Source organism: Oryctolagus cuniculus, chromosome 2 (assembly GCF_051225735.1).
Source record: "Oryctolagus cuniculus isolate XC-2025 breed Fujian yellow rabbit chromosome 2, ASM5122573v1, whole genome shotgun sequence".
NCBI lineage: Eukaryota > Metazoa > Chordata > Mammalia > Lagomorpha > Leporidae > Oryctolagus > Oryctolagus cuniculus.
In genome coordinates this window covers 147,094,820-147,117,839 of record NC_142868.1, presented here as the reverse complement: position 1 = coordinate 147,117,839, position 23,020 = coordinate 147,094,820, and the positions used below count along the sequence as shown (strand labels likewise).

Sequence of the window (23,020 nt, the reverse complement as noted above, 5' to 3'; positions counted from 1 at the left end):
CATTCCCCAAACTGGGGGTGGGTATTGTGGATCAGCAAGTTAAGCCTCCACTTGGGGCAACCACATCCCATATCAGAGTGTCTATTTCTAGTCCTGGCTACTCCATGCTTTTGATCCAGCTTCCTGCTAATGCACCTGGGAGGCAATGGATGATGGCCTGAGTACTTGCAACCCTACCATCCACATGGGAGACCCAGATGGAGTTCCTGGCTCCCAGTTTCAGCTTGACCTCACCTAGGCTGTTGGGCATTTGAGGAATGAACCAGCAAATAAAAGATTCATTCTCTCTCTGTCTCGCTCGCTCGCTCCCTTTCTTTTTCCTCCCCCTCCTCCTTCCCTTCCCTCTCCTCCCCCTCCCCTCTCCCCCCCTTCCCCTCCCTCTCCTCCCCCTCCGTCCCCCCCCCTTCTTCTTCTCTCTATCCTTCTCCTTTTCTGTAACTCTGCCTTTCAAATAAATAAATAATCTTTTAAAAGAAAAATCTCTAACTCATGTGGTATCTCCAGCAGGGTGGCTTCAGGGTAGCTGGACTCCTTCTAATGCCGCTCAAACAAGCTGTGCTGAAAGGGAGAGGTAGGACAAAGCTGTACCGCCCTCTTTATGACCTAGGCTTAGAAGTCCCATAGCATCATTCCATCATACTCTTTTGGTTGAGGCAGTTACAAATCCTACTCAAATTCCAAGGTTGGGAAAACAGACTTGACTCCCAATGAAAGAATATTAACTCACACCATAAGGAGCACACGTGAAAGGAGCTATACTCTACTGCTGTGGCCATCTTTAGAAAATGCCCCCCACAAGCGCTGCAGCCAGCTCAGACACCATCTCTGCTATTACATCCAGCTCTAACCTGTCTGCACGAGGTCCCTAGCTCCTTTTTTGTCTCTGACCCCACGGACAGAGGCCAGTTTTTACTTCAATCCCCTTCTTGCATAGCCACACACTGGAGTCAAGTTTGTCCTCAGGATCAGTCTCTCAGACACCCTCCTGAGAGTTTTGGAGAGTGAGGAAGAAGCCCAGTGGGCTTGAGAAATGAGTGTGCACATCACTAAGGCTAGAGAAATGCCACCACATGCTTGGGACAACTGGACAACCCCTGAATGTACCTTCCTTACAATGTTCCAAGATGAAGCTCTTTCCCAAGTGTCTCAAACATCTCAGTGAAGGCTTCTGCCCCCAGAACTGTGTCAGAAACTAGTCGTGCGATGCTAAACGAAGAAGTCACTCCTCTCCAAGGGACTCACAATGGCCAGAGGCACCTGTCAATTTGTCGGGAGTATCATCCCAAGGATATAAAGAATATTTGAAGATGTGAAGGCAGGAAGTGTGCGCTTTAAACAGATCCTCACTACCTTAGAGCAAAGATACTCTGGACCCTTAATACCAGGAACAATGCACTCAGTTTCATTTTTTGTGCAAAATCTCATTTACAAAGTATTAGGCCCATCAGGAATTTCTTGATATGAAGCCCCTTTGAGAGAGGACCACTCAGGCTGAGTTGTCAATGTACAGACCAGGAAACACACACTGAAGAGACCCTGCAATGGACTGGAGCTTGTTTTCCTCAATTCACAAGACAGAGTCAGGAGTTGGAGTAGCAACAAACTTAGCTCCTCAAGAATTTGCTCCAAATCCTGAATTAATTTTCACCATTCCAACAGACATACATTAATTTGATTTTCTAGCTATGAAATATGGGCATAGCAAATGCTGTGTAAAATGGAAAATGCTTTGGCAATGTCTGATTTATTCTAAATGCCAGAAATGCAACCGGCAAGGAAATCTCCTATGAGAAGTCTTACAAAGGTGCTAAAGTATTTTCACAACAGCCTTTCGTGGAATCCAGAGCAGTAGCAGTAATTCCTGGTAGGACTGTCTTTTCCTGCACTGCACCATAATCTATATTGGACAAAGAACCTGTATACCTGATTGATTCAGGAAATCAAAGTAATAGGACTGCCAGCGACAGTGCGGTCAAGTGATTAGAAGAAGGCTGGTTGAAAATTTAAACACCCTTTTTACTCATTAATCTCCAACTGCTAAAGACAAACAAAAAGCAAAATTAACATGATTGTAAACTAAGCACTTGTGTCCTGTGGCTACCGTTTGGACCTGCTGAGAGAGAATGAGTTGATCAAAGCAACTGAGTTCCTAAGAACTGTGGCACCACTGCTGCTCGGAGGAGCTCACAGCCAGGAGCCATTACCCAGCCTGTTTCAGGAACAGGTGAATACCGTAATTAATCTTGGCTTCAATTTGGAGGGAAGCAGAAAACCTACCTCCCTGTCTGCTGAGTTTCCAAGTTAATCCCCTGAGTTCTGGGGAAAAGTTTTTAAATTGGTCTAAAGGCTTTTTCTGCCCTTCTGAATGTGTGGAGAACACACAGTTGGGAGGGGATGCTGAGATCCCCAACTTCAGGCGGTTAAGACGCCTCCCAGGAAAGCTGTTGATTGCTACCTTGCTTGGTTTGCGGCATGTAAGCATACAAAAACTCTTCCATTGAAGTTAGCAGGTTTTAAAATGTGAGAAAGTACTCTGGGACCCACGGAGCTTCACCCCACAAGTAGAAACCACGAAAATCCAGAAACTTGAAATTGGAGTCGTTCTCAAGGGCAAACTCACCTAATCAATGGGTTCTGGAATTGTTTAAAGCATGTCCAAGACTTTATATACTGTTTTACATACAGGCTTGCCTCCTTTTTTACATTTTTTGTGTTTTTATGTGTATTTTTTTCATTTTTTTTAAAGAAACTAATCGCATAAACAAAATACAGTTGTCCCTCAGTACCCTTGGGGGATTGATTCCAGGCAATCCCCCACCCCCGCCACCTCCTACTTCCCAAGGATGCCAAAATCTGAGAATGTTCAAGCCCTTCTATAGAACGGTGTCATATTTGCAGCCAATCTAGGCACATTCTCCAGTATATATTTCATATCATGTCTAGGTCACTTCTAATACTGAATACAATGTAAACGCTATGTAAATAGCGGTTTCACTACATTGTATGGGGGAAATGACAAGAAGAAAAAGTCTGCACATGTGCAATATTTTCAGTTGCATTTGTTCGAATCCACGGATGCAGAATCCAGGAATTCAAAGGGCCAACTGTATCTGAATCAGCAATGGAAATTTCATCTTAGAAACACTGAGGAATTTGTACTAAAACTCAATGCTCAATGAACTGGGTAGCACAAAACAAAACAAAACCATGGAAGTTAATTTTTCCTCTAAAAGGAGACCAAAAAAAATTATAAGTATAAACAAGAAATGCTATAAGAGTCCCTCTGACATCCATAATATGGAGAAATAGAAGCCACTCTGTCCCGGGCTAAAGGAAAACTGGGTTGAGAAGCCTTTTAGGAATTGCAACACTTGGGTGCCCCTCCCTCTTCTGGCACCCTCAGTGAGGGGCTGAGGTCTCAAAGAGGTACAAATTAGCCAACCTCACATAAAACCCTAAAGAATTGGCTACTTTGCCCAGCCATAACATCCACATTTAGAGATATAGCTTCAGGTGTGACTCCACCCCACCCTGCTCCTGCTCCTGCTCCTCCACTACAATTGCATATCATGTCACTGCATTTCTTAAATGTCATTACTGCCAGCTTATTTCTTCTTTATTTCATCTGACTCTGATGTCATGCTGATAAAATCTGATTGGGAATCTAAATTTCTGACAACCTCTAACTCAGTTCCTATGTGTTTCAAATCAACTGAGCAAGGCTAGATGTGGGCTTGTTCTGTCTCTCCACACAGCGCCCTCCACCATGTTGTGATGCAGCAGAAAGGCCCTCACCTAATGCCAAGCAGATGCTGGCACCATGCTCTTGGGCTTCCCAGCCTTCACAACTATGAGCCAAATAAACATCTATCCTTTATAAATTAATTTAAAAGTAGAACATGGATGGCTCCCAATGGTGATTACAAATTCAACCATGGGTTTTATTTTTGTTATTCAGAATGAGTAGGGAGTCCCTTCATGGGTGCTATCTGTTGTGAAACAGAGTATAGGATGAATTCAGTTTGGGATAAGAAACAGGTTTAATGGGGAAACATACAAGCCAAGGGTCAGCAAGAGAAACTGATTTGGTGCTAGATTCTCCTAGCATCCCAGAGACAGGGATGCTGAGGCCAGGTGCTGGATATATTCCAGGCAGGCACATGCCCATCTTCAGCTGACTCCTTCTTAGAATAAAATTATGAGAAAGCAGTCATGCCAGAAGGCAAACAAAGGGACTACTTAGAAGCAGCATGGCTAACTTTAAGTGCCAGCTCTTAAGAATAGTTATCTGGGAGAGCCATCTATCCAGTACGTGAGGATCTCAGGGGCCCTTAGCAGTTCCAATCCTTTAAAATAGGACACAGCACAGGAGAGGGAAGAAGAAGAGGGGTGGGGAGTAGATGGGAGGGTGGGTATGGTGGGAAGAATTACTATGTTCCTAATGTTTTAAGTATGAGATACACGCAAATAAGTAAATAAATACGTTCCAGTCCTTTCTCATAGGGGCAGAAACTCATCCAGAGATGATCTAAATTTGGACACCACTCCTCATACTTATACTCACATCCCATTACTCATACTTATTGTGCCTAGCCCCCAGCAGGCACAATATGCAGGCAACACCAGTTGGTGCCAGAGTTCTCACCATACAAATTACCGTTTAGTTTCAATATGACTGCTACCACAAAGACCCAATGATCAATTATAATACTGTTAATAATAGGATAACCAGAGCTTCATTATGTGCCTCCTGGTGTGATGCAGTGTGTAGCCTGAATCTAATCAAGCCTTTAGTTCCAACTTCTAATAATAGAAAATACCAAGATTATTGTTAAATGAAACAACAAAAACACAACCAGAAGAGTCTACAAGTTGGGACATCCCAAATAAAAATTAGCCTGTTGTCTCCAAGTCAGTGTCATAGAAAAAAAAAAATCTAGGCTTGGGGCAGGTGTTTGGCACAGCAGTTAGGATTCTGCTTGAGATACCCGCATCCCCTATCAAAGTGCCTAGGTGTGAGTTCTGGTTCTCCTTCTGATTCTAGTTTCCTGCTAAGCATACTTGGGTGAACCAGAGGAAGGAAAATATCTGTCTCTCATTCTCTCTGTCTCTGCCTTTCAAGTAAAAATAAATGAATAAATAAAATGTTTTTTAAAATCTTGCCAGAATGTTGTAGACAAAAAATGCACTTCAGGATATTGATATTGGAGGAGACTATGCATGTGTGAAAGCAGGTGGTATATGGAAAAAAATCTCTGTACCTTCCTATTAATTTTGCTGTGGACCTAAAACTGCTCTTAAAAATAAAAGTTTTTTTTTTAAGATTTTATTTATTTATTTGAGAGGTAGAGTTTCAGACAGTGAGAGAGAGAGACAGAGATAAAGGTCTTCCATCCATTGGTTCACTCCTCAGATGGCCGCAACAACCAGAGCTATGCCAATCCGAAGCCAGGAGCCGGGTGCTTCTTCCGGGTCTCCCATGTGGGTGCAGGGGTCCAAGCACTTGGGCCATCTTCTACTGCTTTCCCAGGCCACAGCAGAGAGCTAGATTGGAAGAGGAGCAGCCGGGACTAGAACTGGCGCCCTTATGGGATGTCGGTGCCTCAGGCGGAGGATTAACCTACTGCACCATGGCGCCAGACCCAAAAGTTTTTTTTTTTTTTAAAGATTATTTATTTGAAAGGCAGAGTTTGGGGGGAGAGGAGGGAGAGAGAGAGAGACCTTCCATCTGCTAGTTCACCCCCAAAATGGCTCTGACAACTGGAGCTGGGCCAGTCAAAAGCCAGGAGCCTAGAGCTTCATCTGTAAGTGCAGGGGTCCAAGCACTTGGGCCATGTTCTGTTGCTTTCCCAGGCCATTAGCAGAGAGCTATATGGGAAGTGGAACAGTCAGGACTGGAACTGGCCACCTTATGGGATGCTGGCACTGCAGACCATGGCTTAACCTGCTGAGCCACAACACCCAGCCCCAGCATTTTTTTTTTAAATACATTTCAGAGACACAACAACTAAATGCAATTTTATGGTTTTTGATTGGCTCCTGCTATGAACGAACTTGGTGCAAATGATATTTTGGGATTAACTAGAGGAATTAGTGTATTAATTATGACTGTGTAGGAAAGTGTCCTTAAATATGTGTGTCAAAATCTTTACAAGTAAGGGGCCGGTTGGCCAGCACCGCGGCTCACTTGGCTAATCCTCCGCCTGCAGCGCTGGCACCCCAGGGTTCTAGTCCCGGTTGGGGCACCAGATTCTGTCCCGGTTGCTCCTCTTCCAGTCCAGCTCTCTGCTGTGGCCCGGGAGGGCAGTGGAGGATGGCCCAAATGCTTGGGCCCTGAACCCGCACGGGAGACCAGGCAGAAGCACCTGGCTCCTGGCTTTGGATTGGCGCAGCACACCGGCCACAGCACACCGGCCACAGCACACCGGCCGTAGCGGCCATTTCGGGGGTGAACTAACGGAAAAGGAAGACCTTTCTCTCTCTCTTTCTCTCTCTCGCACTGTCTAAATCTGCCTGTCAAAAAAAAAAAAAAAAAAAAACAGTAAGGGGCCGGGGCCGGTGTTGTGGCATAGGGATGCCTGTGATATTGACATCCCATATGGTGCAGGTTGGAGACCCAGCTGCTCCACTTCCAATCCAGCTCCTTGCTATTTCTCCTGGGAAAGCAGCAGAAGATGGCCCAAGTGCTTGAGCCCCTGTACCCACGTGGGAGATTCAGAAGAAGATCTGGGCTCCTGGCTTCTGCCCAGCCCACACCCTGGCCATTTTGGCCATTTGGGAAGTTAACCAACAGATGGAAGATCTCTCTCTCTCTCTCTCTCTCTCTCTCTCTTTCTCTCTCCCCTTGTCTCTCTGTAACTGTCTTTCAAATAAATAGATAAATCTTTTACTAAATAAATACATTTTTAAAGGTAAGGAGCCAGGACATTAGGCATATAGTATGATCACATTTTTTTTTTTCAAAATTAAAAATAAGAAAAAAACCTCTGGTATGTGTTTATATGCGGTTTGGGACATATTGAGAAAATTCTGGAAGGCTAGATACACAGCTGTTAACAATGATTCCCCTGGGAAGTAAAACTGGAGGGAGGGATGGAAGGAAAGGACAGATGTCTGCTCTTTTTTACAAGTATGGGTTATTTTTGTAATTTGGAAAATTTTAGTTTAACAAATACAACAATGTATACCGTAAATAAAAAACTGAAAATATCCTTACTGAAACAAGGTTTAGGGACTGGCATTAAATTACAGGTATATTAACAAAGAGAAAAATAGGAAGAAAAGCAATCAAAACAGAGCCACTGTACAAATTACATACAGGAAATAAATACATATTGCTGTGATACTGACTTTGACAATCTGGTGTAAGTTTAAAGCAGTCTTTGAAACACCTTAAGATTTTCCTGAATTAGTAGAATTAAAAACAGAGTTCATTTCCCTTCCAAACTGCTGCAGCAGAGAATAGTAAACAAGGCATTGTATGAGTGTATAGAGAAAATAAGAAAGAAATATTTCAAAAATAAACACATAAAAATAAAAATAAAGAGATAAGAGTTATGGTAATCCATGTAAATAAGAGTTAAGTTGATTGCATCGTAGTGTGCCTGGCACTGTGCTAAGTGCTCTACACTGTGCAGATAACAGGATCAGACTGTAACTGTTTCTGGCTTCTGTGTCTGAGACAAGGCTAATCCTTTGTCTTAGTTTTCTGTCACTGCAACTAAAATAGCTAAGAGAAGCTAACTTAGAAAGGAAAAGGTTCATTTTGACTTGAGTTTTGTAGTTCCCAGTCCAAGACCAGGTGGGTTCCATTGATTGGGCTCTCTGGTGAGGCAGGAGGATGGTGGAGCAGTAGAGGAGTGATCACATGGTGAGAGAGCAGCTAGCTGGACTCAACTCACTTAGATAACCAGCCCTCTTGGGAGAACTGCCTTCCCAAGGGCATGCCCCCAGTGCCCTAAAGACCTCCCACTGGGGTTACCGCTTAGACACCATAACTGGATCAAGTCTCCACCTTTAATCCATTAATCATTAACATAAAACTTTGGGGACCACATATTTAGCACCTGGGACCTTGAAGAAACTATAATTCCCTAAGCTGTGGGGCAGACAGGTACAGGTGCCCCAGGACTGGATACACACACTCTACCCTCCCTCCCGTGGGGCCTTGGCACCATCACAAAAAAGGCTGGCATTTGGGGGGGCCAGGACAACCCGACTATCTGTTAGCTTCGAAGAGTAACAGTTAACTCAAAAATTACATTTTTGAAAATAAAGTGTCTTCCTTATATGACTGAATTTTTAACTTGAGATCCATATTGACTATACATACTAGGGTAGTTCAAAAAGTTTATGGAAACTGCATACTATGAAAAAAGCATGCATAGCTTTCAATATTTTTGCACCAAAATAAACTTAACCTTTTAATTCCATTTTCCATGATCTTTTTGAAGTGCTGTCATAATTGGGTTAAGGTCACACATTCCTGAGTATGGCTCCCTCCTGACAAAATCTTTTCAGCTGCTGGATTATGTTTTTTCATTTGATTTTCTTACAATCCTATTATTCTCATTTATAGATGAGGAAAATGCTTTTCTAAGCCTAAGATTTTTTCTCTGTTTTGTTTTTGATGTCACCAAACTAGAAAGTAGCCAAACTAGAACTCAAATTTGAGTCTATCTTGTAGCAGAAAATCCCACGTTAGCTACCACTCTGCTGTCTGGAATTGGGTTTTACCTTCTCCCTACCACCTGCACCTAACCCCTACTCTCAAATCTTGCTAATTTAGGCCACATCTCCTGTTCTAAGCGGGTGCTTTTGAGGCCTCAAGTTTAGGTGGTCTTCTCTAGGGCTTCCTTAACACCCTGGCCCAATCTGTGTCACAGCCCATACCTTAATTTTCTGTGCATACACCCCCTCCACTAGACAGCGAACTCTGGAGGGCAAGAGTTAAATACCTCTAGCACCTGACATGGAGTAGGCGTTTAAGTTTCCAATAGAAGAACATCACTAATATGTGATTGCTCTCACTTAACTCTGAACTTCCTAAGGTCAAAGAATTCCTCAGGTTTTATGCACCTTCACTGGCGCCTAGCAATGCCCGACACAAATCAGGTTTTCAGTAAATATTCTGGATGAATGAATAAAACATTCAGTAAAGCACTCTCATCCCAAGAGCAAGCAGCTCAGGTCAACCTTTGAGATGATTTAGTGAATAGCTGAAATTACTTCCACCCTTTAACCGTTTTAAATTGATCACTATTTCCCATTTTCATCGTTGCATTCACACGGAACACAGTCTGAACTATTTGAAAGTGTAAGATTTTTGTTCCGTCTTGGATTTATCCTATCGCAAAGTGCTAGCAATTACTTTGAACCTCTCGAAGCTAAACGCCAAGACGTCATCAATCAGGGGGTGGCACTTAAAAAGCGAAGTCAACAGCCTCCGACTCACAAGCCCGCTTTTCCCCGGCATAACTGTATTACAGCCGCACGATCCTAGGTGTGACTCTCTCCTGACTAAAATCTCCTCAGCCGCTGCATTGATGACGCTCATGTCAACCACCGACGCGGGAAGAGTTAAAATAGTACCTGCTAAGGAAGACCGCTGGTTTGTTTTTTTTTTTAAAGAACATGTTATGTGATTTCATTCGAGAAACAAGGAAAACATAGTTCCAAATTATCTTCCAAGCGGTTTGCCTGGTTAGACAGTCCACGGACAAAGAAGACCACTCGCTTCCACGCACCGGCGTTCGGAGCGTGAGAGCCCTCAACCCTATGGGCGGGGCCGCCAGAGCCACCGGGGACCCGAAAGCCGAGGGGGTGTGGTCGAGGGCGGGCCCAGGCCTCCCAGGGGCGGGGCCGTGGCGGGCGAGAGGCAGGCTGGGAAGGGGCGCCATATTGGCGTCGGCCGCGCTGTATTGTCATAAATAGAGCCGGTTTTGTGGTGTTTTCACTACTCGGTTGGATGCCTCGGCCGTAGTAAGTGAGAAAGTGAGCGAGCAAGCGAGCAAGAAGCGACGGGAGGAAAGTGGACAAGGGGAGAAGGAAGAGCTAGAACTAGACTTCAGAGCGAAAGACACTCGCGGGAGAGGGAGACGCAGGAAGCGATGAAAGAAATGTCTGCGTAAGTGGTGGGGGACGGCGGTTGGGGGCGAGGTGGAGAGGGGTGAGCTGAGGTGGTCAGCCCAGGGCTAGCTCTCCGCTCCTGCCGCTCCTCCGGCGCGCTGCTCACGCGGGGGTCCCCGGCCGGACTCCCGGCCGGCGGCTGCAAGGGCACCTCCCCTACCCTCAGCGGCTCACCTGGCCGCCCCTGCCCGGGCTCCAGGAGCCTGTGCCCCCGGCTGTCGCGCCTGTGAGGACGCCCGCGGACTAGGCTGCGGACTGAGAGGCGTGTGTCTGAGGAGAAATTGTCGGTCACTCTCCTGCCCCCTGCACCGTCTGAGACTGTCTGCTCCTGTCTGCATTGGCGCAAATACCATCCCCCTGCCTCGCTCCCCGCTTGCGACCGGCTGTCTCCTGGTCCTCCGGAGTGAATGACCTCTCCCGGCGCAGGGCTTTCTCTAGAAAAAGCGAAGGTCTTTGAGCCGCCCGCACCCCCGGGTCTCCCCAGCCCCCCATCCCCCCACCCCCGGTATCTGTCGATCTGGACGTAGCTCCTCACACTTTGATAAGTCAGAAGTAGTTTTCGTGCTTGGCAGGTTTTGCTGTAGCTTCTTAAAATTTTGGTTTATAATGAAATAATTTAAATATACAGACATGCAGAGAATAGAAACGTCATTTGTGTAGCCACCACCCATTCTCTCAAAAGCATAACATTATGGATAAATATGAGTGTGTACACATAGCTATGTATTTTTTTTTTAAAAAAGCATCTGAAGGAGTCCTACCTTCTCTGGTCCCATTCATTTCCCTCCCCAGAGATACCCACAATTCTGAATTTGGTGTTTATTGTTGCTGCATTTTTTATGCTATTACTGAATACCCATGTGTTCTTAAAAATTGGCATTATTTTACTTGGTTTTAAACTTTATATAACTAGTATCATACTTGTCATCCTGCAACTTGATTCTGTAGAGCAACATGGTATCTCGAGCTTCTTTCATGTTAATATTTTGTTAATACTGTTAGTTCTAATTCATATTAACTATTTCATTGTATTCCACTGTAGGGGTACATCCTAATGTAGTCTTTTGCTCTTAGTGATTGACTGAGGTTATTTCTAAGTGTGCAGTGTTACAGTGTAGCAGTGCATATTTTTTACACATCTTGTACACTTGTACTAGAGTTTCTTTGGGGTGTTTGCTTGTGACATTGATGGGTTGAAGGAAAAGTGAGGTTTAGTAGTTTACTTCTTTTCTTGCCTAGATAAGGGAACTTCAGAATCCTTGGTTTGGAATTTTAGAGCCAGTAAGAACCTAGGTATCCTAATTTTTCAGCATGCAGGTAAGAAACTGACATCTAGGATCATAGTGCCAGAACTGAAGTAGTTATGAAGGTGAGAAGGGAGAATGGCATGGTAGAAAGATTTGGAGTTAGATTCTGGTTCTTCCTCTTTGAACCTTAGGTACATACCTTTAAAATGGCACTTACTCAGTGATTACCTCCCAGGATTATTGTTGAGATTGATAGAATGATCATATGTAAAGAATCGATCTGTCCCATCCATTTATCATATACATACAAACAAGCACACAATACCAGAACACTCCTGCAGTTCTCTTAGAGATAAAAAAGTTGAAATTTTTTTAAATCAGATCTTTAATAAGTATAGTTTGAAATGATGAATTGAAGTTGTATTAGTTCTGAAGCAAAATAAATAATGAAGAGAAGTTAAAGCAACTGGTATTGACATTTCTCTTTTTTCTTTGAGTCCTTTTAGGAGTCATAGAGGCAATTTTATCTTCCGTTGAGACTCTTCCTACCCAACTCCTGAGTGAAATCTTTAGTTAACAAGCATCTTGACTCCCTGAGCTTAGTAGTGATAAGCTGGTGTTTTCGCAAGTTAAAATCCAAAAACAACTAAGTAATCACTGTTATATTTTTGTGTGTCTAATTTTTCACAGGACCAATTTGTTCAAACTTAAAAGACTGCCTTTTGAGATTACATTCTTACTGTTGGTATTAATGGCCCTTCATGAAAGCATGGTGAGGATAGTAGAGTTGGTTGGCTTATCTGTGTGCTTGTTTTTACTTTCTTTCGTAGCAAAATAAAAAGTTTTATCAATTACTGTTAGTCCCAAAATTTGCTTTAAAATTATTGTCTTTGTAAACCAAAAATACCAGAAATTAGGTGCACTTCATTCAAGACTAATTTGCTGTTGGCTAGTGTCTTTGGAGGGTGGCTTGTGTTGTATTCCTATAAAAGGTTGCCATTTAGTGTAAAGAATTGTTAATTATTCAATGTGAGTCACGGAACAGTTAGGACTATAAACTCTGATTCAAGCAATGAGTATTAATATAGGTTTCCCAAGGACAACTAGTTGTTATTTCTTTTTAAAAGCCTTATTACTTCAACCTTTCTAATGGATGTTTTTGTGTCTTGGGGTAGGGAGACTATTGTTTTTACAAGAGCTTTCTTTCAAGCATTTGGTGCTTTTCAAAGATTCTAAACTCTAGATAGTACTTGACTTATGTCTGCAGGGTGTAGTGGAGGTGGCCCTGGCACGGATCCCATTCAGACTCTCTGCATTTGAACTGAGTGGTGTTGGTACAGTTGCCAACACATGCTGCTTTTAGCTTGAAAAGGCATCCTAACCCTGAAAACTAGAGGCAGTACAAATAGCCTTTCACAAACACAAAATACTCAGTTTTCCTTTTCAAAAATAGTGCCTGCCCCGTTAGTACTAAGTCAATTTTTAAGGCGGCTAAATTAACTCAAATGAGTAAAGGTAAATGAAGTGAATTAAAGTAAATTATGGTTGCTAAATTAACCCAAGAGATACTCAGTTATCAGTATGATGTGACACTTAGAACTTTCTCTGCTCTTTCATTTTTCTTGAACAGGAACACCATGCTGGACAGCCAGCGCCAACAAAAGCACTATGGAATTACCTCTCCAATTAGTTTGGCATGTCCTAAAGAAATTGATCATATTTATACACAGAAATTAATTGATGCCATGAAACCATTTGGAGTGTTTGAAGATGAGGAAGAATTAAATCACAGGTATGTCATTAAAAATCGCAAAAATTTTTTAATTTAAACATTTGGTATAATTTAATGTTTATTTAATCTTTAATTCTACAAGCATATATTGAGTACTCACTATCCCTGCCACCAAAGGATATAGGAATGACAAAAGGCAGAAAAATCTTGGCCTTCTTGGCACTTATATTTTAGATGGGTAAACAGAAAGCAGAAAGCCTGAGTGGAAGCACACCTGGTATGTTTGAGGATCGTATAGCAAGATACTATGGTATCGGAAGAAGAGTAGGTAAATGGAAATTTGGGCTTAAAGAAAGTGAGATGGGAAGGAGCTTGGAAGGCAAGGACACTTGGGACCTTACTAAGCATTATAAAGGTTTTGATTTACTCCAAGTGAAATGGGAAAGTATTAGTTTTAAATAGAAGATTTACTTGATCTGACTCATGTTTTAGCACAGTCACTCTGGCTTCTTTATTGAGAGTAGTCTGAAACAAGGGCACAAGGACAAAAGTAGAGTCTAATTAAAAACCCCAGGAGAGAATGATGGTGGCTAGAACCTGCGGGACATCAGTGGAAGTGATAAGTATTAGAATTCTGGATATATTTTATCTGGAAGGGTTTTTTTTTTTTGTCTGATATTTCTTGAGTGTTATTCTTTATTTAAGGAGGTTCTTCATCTGCTGGTTCATGTTCCCAAGTGCCTGTAACAGCCAGTCCAAGCCCAAAACTCCATCTAGGTCTCATGTGTGTGGCAAGGACCTTACCTCCCAAGCCATCACCACTGCCTTCCAGGGTACTCAGTAGCAGGAAGCTGGAAGCTGGAATCAGAAGCAGAGCTAGAACTCAGATATAGGCACTCAAGTATAGCATGCAGACATCCTAAGTGGTATCTTTAATTATTTGAAAGGCAGAGTTAAAGAGAGGGAGATCTTTTTTTTTTTTTTTTTTTTTTTTTTTTGAAAGATCCTTCATCTGCTGGTTCACTCCCCAAATGGCTGCAATGGCCCAGGCGGGGCCATACTGCAGCTAGGAGCCAGGAAATCTTCCCCACATCAGTGGCAGGAGCCCAAGTACTCAGGCTGTTTTCCACTGCTTTTCCAGGAACATTAGCAGGGAGCTGGATAAGAAGCGGAATTCAACTGGCATTCATGGGATGCAAGTGTAGCAGGCTGTGATTTAATTAACTGTGCCACAACCTCAGCCCCCTAAGCAACATCTTTTTTTTTCTTTTTTTTTTAACTCTTATTTAGTAAATATAAATTTCCAAAGTACAGTTTATGGATTACAATGGCTTCCCCCCCATAACTTCCCTCCCACTTGCACCCCTCCCATCTCCCGCTCCCTCTCCCATTCCATTCACATCAAGATTCATTTTCAATTATCTTTATATCCCTAAGCAACATCTTAATCACTGTGCCAAACACCCACCTCTGAGAGTTTAATGATCCTAATATGAGAAAGAAACAGTGTATAATGCCAAAATTTTCAGTTCCCTCACCTTGAAGGGTAGAGTTCTATTAGCTGGGAAAGAATGAAGGAGAAGCAAGTTTGGAGAGATCAGTTCAGTTTTATATATATAAATCTTTGAGATGCCTAAACGCTATTTTTTTCTTTTTCTTTTATTTTTTAAAAAGATTTATTTATTTGAAAGGCAGAGTTACAGAGAGGCAGAGGCAGAGAGAAAGAGAGATCTTCCATCTGCTGGTTCATTCCCCAAATGGCCACAGTGGCCAAAGCTGGGCAATTCCAAAACCAGGAGCCAGGTGCTTCTTCTGGGTCTCCCACACAGGTGCAGGGGGCCAAGCACTTGCGCCATCTTCTATTGCTTTCCCAAGCCATAGCAGAGAGCCTGTGGGAAGTGGAGCAGCCGGGACTCAAACCAGTGCCCATATGGGGTGCCAGCACTGCAGGCAGTGGCCTTACCCGCTATACCGCAGCACCAGCCCCACTCTTATTTTTAAATATGGATTTTTTTAAGCCATCAATTGCATACTTGTTTTAGTAATATCAAACTGCTTTTATTAAGTAGTATTTCACAAATATTAGCCAATAATTCACCCATTTTTGATTATCTAAAGACCTATGATTAATATAAATCAGAGAATGCCAGCCTTTATTACCACACTGAATTGATTGAATTCTATGGTAAGGCCAAGAAAGTTGATAATTCAGTTTGCCTCTGCAACCTCCTGGAAGGTGACTGTTATTTTTATTAGGCTTTTTGAATTTTGAAAATAGCTCAAAGACCAAAATACTAACATGTTTAACTTTTTTAAGATTTATTTATTTGAAAGGAAGAGTTACAGAGACAGAGGCAGAGAAAAGAGTGAAGTCTTGTATCTGCTGGTTCACTCCCCAAATGGCCACAGCAGCCAGAGCTGGACCGATCTGAAGCCAGAGCCAGAAGCTTCTTCCGGGTCTCTCATGTGGTTGCAGGGGCCCAAGGACTTGGGCCATCTTCTGCTGCTTTCCTAGGCCATAGCAGAGAAATGGATGAGAAATGAGCAGCCAGGACTTGAACCAGTGCCCATGTGGGATGCTGGCACTGCAGGCGGTGGCTTTACCTGCTATACCATAGCACTGGCCCCCATGCTTAACATCTTTTTTGGCTCTCTTAGGAATCTAGGATTCCCCTCCTCCCCCCCAAAAAAATGCCATGTAGCAATACATGGTAGCATTAATACATGTGTAATATGCTTTTACCCTAGCACCAGTATAAAGTTAATGTCTGTTTATTTCTTTAATACAGTTTATGTGTGTATATGCTTTTAATCTAAAGTGTTTATGTTTTATTACAGGCTGGTTGTTCTTGGCAAATTGAATAATTTAGTAAAGGAATGGATTTCTGACGTCAGTGAGAGTAAGGTAAAACTAAACTACATGGAATTCTTTGTTCGCTGTATTCTTGTCATTTGTACTGGCATTAAGATGCAGGAGTTGAGAATTATCTAAAATTCGTTAAAATGTCACCTCTGGTGTACTTGGAAATGAATAGGTTTAGACAGTTCAATTTCTTAGTAGAGGATATAGTTGCAAGTCCATATAAATTTCTTATTCAATCCATATGAAGTGAGCCAAAATTTGAATCTCACAAGGTTTTACTTTTGTTACAAGCCAGATTTCAGACTTCTTATGAAGTATAAAATCTGGTGGCAATGAGCCTGCTCTTGTGCACAGCAGAAAAAAGCTTGAGTGGGATTAGGCTCCTGTCCCCCAGTGCTGTGGCCCTCACCATTTCCTGTTCTCTCTGATATTATGACTACCATTTGCCTGTTGTTTCTGTTTCTCAGGTGAGATTCCCTTATTTCCATAACTGCTGGGCCCTTGAGACATAGGAGTTTGCAAATACACAACTTCCAAAAAATTTTAAAATTGTTTATTGATTTGAGAGGCAGAGAGATGGGGAAAAATAAAGCACCCATCCAGTGGTTTTCTCCCCAGATGCCTGCAACAGTTAAGTCTAACTGGGACTAGAACCATGAGCTGGTATTGAAGTACAGATTTCCCACATAGATAGCAGAAACCCAATTACTTGAGCTTTCACCACTTGCCTTGTAAGGTCTGCATTGGTGGTAAGCTGAAGTCAGGAGCTAGAGCTGGAAAAACTCAGGCCCTTCAATATGGAATGTGGTGTCCTAACCACTGTGCTAAACATCTACTCCTGTGACAGTGCAACTTCTTGCCCCTCCTGCAGCTTAACTGTTTTTCCTTTGAAATTGATTACATTTTAATTTGCATGACTTTAGAAATTATATAATCACCTATTAGAGAATTCTGTTACAACTTTTTTTTTATATCCAGGATGAATGTATGGAATTGGTTCTTTTAAACAGTGGATTTAATAAGGTTATGAGTCTCCTAAGACTACAGTCACTGAGTTTAACATGGTCTTTATGCTACTTATTTCTGCTGCCAGAAGCCTATCTGGCTAATCTGAGCTTTCAGCAGGGTTATTGATAGCTGAGGTTGTTGGATAAGTCAGATTTTGAGCAGGTGAAAGCTAGTTACAATAAATCAGAAAATTCAGTCTGTTTTAACATCTTCCATTGAATAGATTAGGTAATTGGTCATTTTCTCTGTCCACTATGCTTTTTTGTATATTTTAGTTTGAAAAATAATAAGGGTTGGAGTTAGATTAAAAATCACTGGAAGAGCTGGTGCAGTGGGTTAAAGCCCTGGCCTGCAGTGCCGGCATCCTGTATGGACGCCAGTCAAGTCCCAGCTGCTCCACTTCTGATCCAGCTCCCTGCTAATGTGCTTGGGAAAGCAGTGGAGGATGGCGCAAGTGCTTGGGCCCCTACACCCCCATGGGAGACATGGAAGAAGCTCCAGGCTCCTGGCTTCAGTCAGCCCAGCTCCTGCCGAGCAGCCATTTGGGGAGTGAACCAGCAGATGGAAGACCTCTCTCTCTCTCTCTCTCTCTGCCTCTCTGCCTCTGTAACTCTGCCTTTCAAATAAATAAATAAATCTTTTTAAAAAATCATTGGAGTATTCTATACACAATTGGGATAAATTTTAAATAATTTTGAACCCCAGTTCTAGGCATTTTGGTTCAATAGGATAGCTGTGGGAAAAAGCATTATACCCTGGATTTTGTATATCATTCTCAAATCATACAAGGATCATATTTTTAAAAGCAGAAAGGCAAACCAATAAACTTTTTAAGGCCCTGGGCTTCTGTATCCTTTTGATTCATGTTAGTCATCAATAAATTTAGTGACTCCTTTCTAGCTATAAAATTGTGATACTCTTGAATCCTTAATATGCATTAAACAGCATGTAGCATAATATACATAAAAATACAGATATTTTTCTAGTTAAGCTGCAGGTATTTGTACTTGGCATTATGGAAATACTGAAAACTAGTAGATGCATTTCTCATTTTTGAGAGATTTAAATATTGGTGAAGAGATAATTTACATACAAAAAAGTTCAGTAAAGGGCTGGCACCACGGCTCACTAGGCTAATCCTCTGCCTTGCGGTGCCGGCACACCAGGTTCTAGTCCCAGTCCGGGCGCTGGATTCTGTCCCGGTTGCCCCTCTTCCAGGCCAGCTCTCTGCTGTGGCCCGGGAGTGCAGTGGAGGATGGCCCAGGTACTTGGGCCCTGCACCCCATGGGAGACCAGGATAAGTACCTGGCTTCTGCCATCGGATCAGCGCGCTGTGCTGGCCACGGCGGCCGTTGGAGGGTGAACCAACGGCAAAGGAAGACCTTTCTCTCTGTCTCTCTCTCTCACTGTCCACTCTGCCTGTCTTAAAAAAAAAAAAGTTCAGTAAAATAGTATAAATGAATTTCAAGATTATAATGGTTGAGGAGCACAGAGGAAAAAGAACTTATTAAAGAATGAGGATAATCAGGGAAGGCTTTATAGAAGATGTAGAACTTCAAATGAACTTTGAAAAATATCCAGAAAGGATGAGCAAGGGACATTGACAGATAAATAGAAAGAGATTAAATTCCTTCAGAAAGGAAGACCAGTACATAGGATCATACTTTGGAGATTTGAGTGTGTTGAAGCCAAACACAGACAATTGGAGTCAAGTAGAGTCAGGTAATACAAAATCTTTTTCTTAAAATAGAGATATAGGCTTGTGTAGTGGTCATCAACTTTGTTTGTCTTCTCTGAGTCTCTGAGAATATCCTCTTTGCTTCAACTTGCAACCTGAAGTGCTTTTACAAATTTCCTGTTAATATGGTTGATTAATGTACTATGTATCATGTGGTCGACTAAATGGCAGAAGTATTTAGATGTTTTTTATGCTAAATATCTTGAATACTTTTGCTTTATTCTAGAATCTCCCACCTTCAGTTGTGGCTACTGTTGGTGGTAAAATTTTCACATTTGGATCCTATAGGCTTGGAGTACACACCAAAGGTAACTTCTTTTTTATGTTCTGGTGATAGAAACTTTCAGTAGTAAAGTCTTACTTGTTCATAACTAGAAAAGACTGAAGAACACAATTCCTGGTACTCATAGCTAACCATTATTAACATTTTCTTATATTCATCTTCATACTTTCTTCTGTATACATGCTTGTATGTTTATTTTTTCTTCTTTAACAATATAATACATAATATACTCTTCTGATAAGAAATACTTTGATTTGCAGGAGCTGATATTGATGCACTTTGTGTAGCTCCAAGACATGTAGAGAGATCTGATTTTTTTCAGTCTTTTTTTGAAAAACTGAAACATCAAGATGGCATTAGAAACTTAAGAGTAAGTATCCTCCAGCATTTAATATTTAGTCATAGTAGCAAATACCTGGAAAAGCAAGGCTTATGATTATTAAAATATTTCTTAGAAAGTTGCTGTGTCTTGTTAAAATAATGCATAAAAATTAAGAAATATGGACTTTATAGAGATTTGAGTTATATCCAGAATCTACCACGTCAGCTCTTAGACCTTAGTCAAGTTACCTGTTATTTATGAGTTTCAGTTTTCTCATCTGTAAAACAGAGACACAACCTTTTTCTAAGGTTTTCATCAGAACTGAGATAATTTACATAAGCCATTTACTATAATGTCTGATAAAGGATTGATGTGCGTCAAATTATGGGTGCTACTATGTGTGAAGTTCAGTTAGTAATTTATTTGAAAGCCAGAGTTACAGAGAGAGAAGTCTTGCATATGCTGGTTCACTCCCCAGATGGCTCCAACTGCCAGAGCTGGGGCAGAAGCCAGGAGTTTCTTCACAGTCTCCCACATGGGTGCAGTGGCCCAATCACTTGGGCCCTCCTCTGCTGCTTTCCCAGCCATAGCAAGGAGCTGGATCAGAAGTGGAGCAGCCAGGATTCGAATTAGTACCCATATAAGATTCTGGCATCACAGGCAGCAGCTTAACCTCCTCTACAACATCTGCCCCAGTTACTAATTTTTTTTTTTTTTTTTTTTTTTTTTGGTCAGGCAGATTTTTAGACAGAGAGAAAGGACCTCCCTTCCGTTGGTTCACCCCCCAAATGGCTGCTACGGCGGGCGCTGCGCCGATCTGAAGCCAGGAGCCAGGTGTTTTCTTCCTTGTCTCCCTTGCAGGTGCAGGGCCCAAGCACCTGGGCCATCCTCCACTGTATTCCCAGGTCACAGCAGAGAGCTGGACTGGAAGAGGGGCAACTGGGACAGAATCCCGTGTCCCAACCGGGACTAGATCCCAGGGTGCTGGCGCGGCAGGCGGAGGATTAGCCAAGTGAGCCGCTGCGCCAGCCCCCAGTTAGTAATTTTGTAAAATTTATTTATTTGGAAAAAGTTACAGCAAGAGAGAGGGAGAGAATTCCAGCTTCCTGGCTTTGGCCTGGCCCAGCCCAGGATATTGCGGCCATTTAGGGAAACATGGAAGATCCCTGTCTCCATCTGTGTCTATCTGTAACTGTTTCAACTAACTAAATAAATATTTAACCAAGGGGCTGGCACTGTGGCATAGCAGGTTAAGCCTCCATCTGCGTAGACTGGCATCCCATATGACACTGGTTCAAGTTCTGACTGCTCTGTTTCCAGTCCAGCTCCTGCTGAGGTGCCTTGGAAGGCAGCAGAGGATAGCCTAAATGCTTGGGCCCCTGCACCCATGTGGGAGACCTGAATGAAGCTCCTGGGTCCTGGCTTCGGCCTGGCCCATCCCTTGCTGTCATGGCCATTTGGGGAGTGAACGCCTGCATGGAAGATTTGTTCGCTTGTGCACTCTCTCTCTTTCTGACTTTCCTATAAATAAATAAAAATTTGGGACCGGTGCTGTGGTGTAGTGGGTAAAACAACCACTTGCAGTACCGGCATGTCATGGGTGCCGGTTTGGGTCCCAGCTGCTCCACTTCTGATCCAGCTCTCTGCTATAGCCTGGGAAAGCAGCAGAGGATGGCCTAAGTGCTTGGGACCCTGGACCCATGTGGGAGAACCAGAAGAAACTTCTGGTTCCTGGCCCAGCCTCTGCCTGGGCACTGGTTTATATCCCAGCAGCTCTTCCTCCTATCTGGCCCTCTACTTATGGCCTGAGAAAGCAGTGGAAGATGACCCAAGTGCTTGAGCCCCTCCCACCCATGTTGTAGACCCAGAAGAAGCTTCTGGCTTCCAGTCGGCTCAGCTCCAGCTGTTGTGGCCATTTGGGGAATGAACCAGCAGATGGAAGATGTTTCTGTCTGTAACTTAAACTTCTCAAATGAGTAAAACCTTTTTTTTTTTTTTTTTTTTTTTAAGATTTATTATTTACTTTATTTGAAAAGCAGAGTTAGAGAGAGAGGTAGAGAGAGAACCATCTGCTGGTTCACTCCCCAAATGGCTTCAACAGCTGAAGCTAAGCTGATTCAAAGCCAGGAACTTCTTCGGGGGACTGGGGCAGTGCTCAGCTGCCTTCCTAGGCACCATTACCAAGGAGCTGGATTGGAAGTGGAGCAGCCAGGACTTGAACCTGGTCCCCTTTGGGATGCTGGTACTGCAGGCCAGGACTTTAGTGCACTGTGCCACAGCACTGGCCACAATAATAAAATCATAAAAAAATAGAAAAGAATTACACTTGTGTTAACAGTTGTTTTTTCTTTTTTGTAGGCTGTAGAAGATGCCTTTGTACCTGTTATAAAATTTGAATTTGATGGTATTGAAGTAAGTATTTAAATATTGTTTTCTTTCATTTGAACTATTTAACCTAAGAATTTTTTGTTAGAAGAAAGTTTTTTTGGCTTCTTTTTGTATTAGACAACATAGGCACATATTTTAAAGAATTAAATACTAGTGTTTTCTATTTCTGTTGACTTCCTCAGCATGGAAAATGAACTAACCTCTATTCCTATCCCCGTGACTTTTATTTTTGTTCACCCTTTCATTCCTATAATCTCTTTAAAATAATTGTGTTACTTTAATTTTGGTTGGAACAATATTCAGTGTTTACATTATTAAGATCTTAGAAACAGTACTCAAAGCTTATCCCTAAGTATAATAGAGTTTCTTCCAGAGTTTTGTTTGCTTGTTTTTGTATACTTATGACCAGCTCAAACCCAATCTCTTCTTGTCTAACTCTCTTAAGTAAATTTAGATTGATCAGGTATTATGTCATTATCATGTTGCAAAAATCTGAACTCCATGACTGGTATACAGCTGTCACCTGGGCATCTTCCTTTAATGCCATCCTGGAATTTCCTTTTGCTTCTCTCAAGTTTTTTTACTCTCATTTTAGTGGAGTTCATTCACTAGCTTCTTGAGAAAGAGTACATTTTTCAATGTCTTGCTTTAACAGTGTCTTTATTCTATTCTTACATTTGATAATTTAGCCAAGTGTAATAGTCTAGGTTTTAAGAGAATTTTTCTCAAAATTTTGAAGATCTTTTACTGTCCTCTCCCTTCTTTGCTGCCTTTGAGAAATAATGTTCTCCTCATTCTTTGTATTTAAGACTGAGTTTGAGCCAGCGCCATGGTTCACTAGGCTAATCCTTCGCCTGCGGTGCCAGCAACCCGGGTTCTAGTCCCTGTCGGGGTGCCAGATTCTGTCTCTGTTGCTCCTCTTCCAGTCCAGCTCTCTGCTGTGACCCAGGAAGGCAGTGGAGGATGGCCCAAGTGCTTGGGCCCTGCACCCGCACTGGCTCCTGGCTTTGGATCGGCGCAGCACGCCAGCCATAGCAACCACTTGGGGGGTGAACCAACAGAAAAAGAAAAGACTGATTTTTGTCTCCCTTGGGAAACTTACATGATTTTTTTTTTTTTTTGCCTTCATAGTTGTAAAATTCATGAGAGTATTCTTTTAATATCTGTTTTTTCAATCAGTGTAGTGGTACTCAGTGATCCTCTTTGAATTTGGAAACATTTGTTCCTAGCTTCATGGAACATATATTGAATTCGATTAGATTTTCTGCCTTTATTTTCTCTTTTTTTTCTGGAAGCCTAACATTCATATGT

The 23,020-nt window shown here is 42.4% G+C and overlaps 1 protein-coding gene and 1 long non-coding RNA gene across 5 annotated transcripts in view; one reads left to right on the top strand and one right to left on the bottom strand.

Annotated features, from left to right (window-relative positions):
• Positions 1 to 9,803, bottom strand: part of LOC149128093 (uncharacterized) — an 89,391-nt gene extending 79,588 nt beyond the window's left edge. Inside the window, exon 1 of one of the 2 annotated variants that reach the window (XR_016229352.1) lies at positions 9,592 to 9,803. This is a non-coding gene — a long non-coding RNA (uncharacterized LOC149128093). The remainder of the gene's footprint in view (positions 1 to 9,591) is intronic. The other variant, XR_016229353.1, reaches the window with a different exon arrangement.
• Positions 9,432 to 23,020, top strand: part of PAPOLG (poly(A) polymerase gamma) — a 43,450-nt gene continuing 29,861 nt past the window's right edge. Inside the window, exons 1-6 of one of the 3 annotated variants that reach the window (XM_089326396.1) lie at positions 9,432 to 9,610; positions 13,006 to 13,167; positions 15,946 to 16,012; positions 18,943 to 19,024; positions 19,260 to 19,369; positions 21,680 to 21,733. In XM_089326396.1, coding sequence (XP_089182522.1) covers positions 9,546 to 9,610; positions 13,006 to 13,167; positions 15,946 to 16,012; positions 18,943 to 19,024; positions 19,260 to 19,369; positions 21,680 to 21,733 — 540 coding nt within the window. In that variant the 5' untranslated portion in view covers positions 9,432 to 9,545. Of the gene's footprint in view, positions 9,611 to 9,865; positions 10,127 to 13,005; positions 13,168 to 15,945; positions 16,013 to 18,942; positions 19,025 to 19,259; positions 19,370 to 21,679; positions 21,734 to 23,020 lie in introns of those variants that run through there. The other 2 variants (XM_002709855.6, XM_089326397.1) reach the window with 2 other exon arrangements.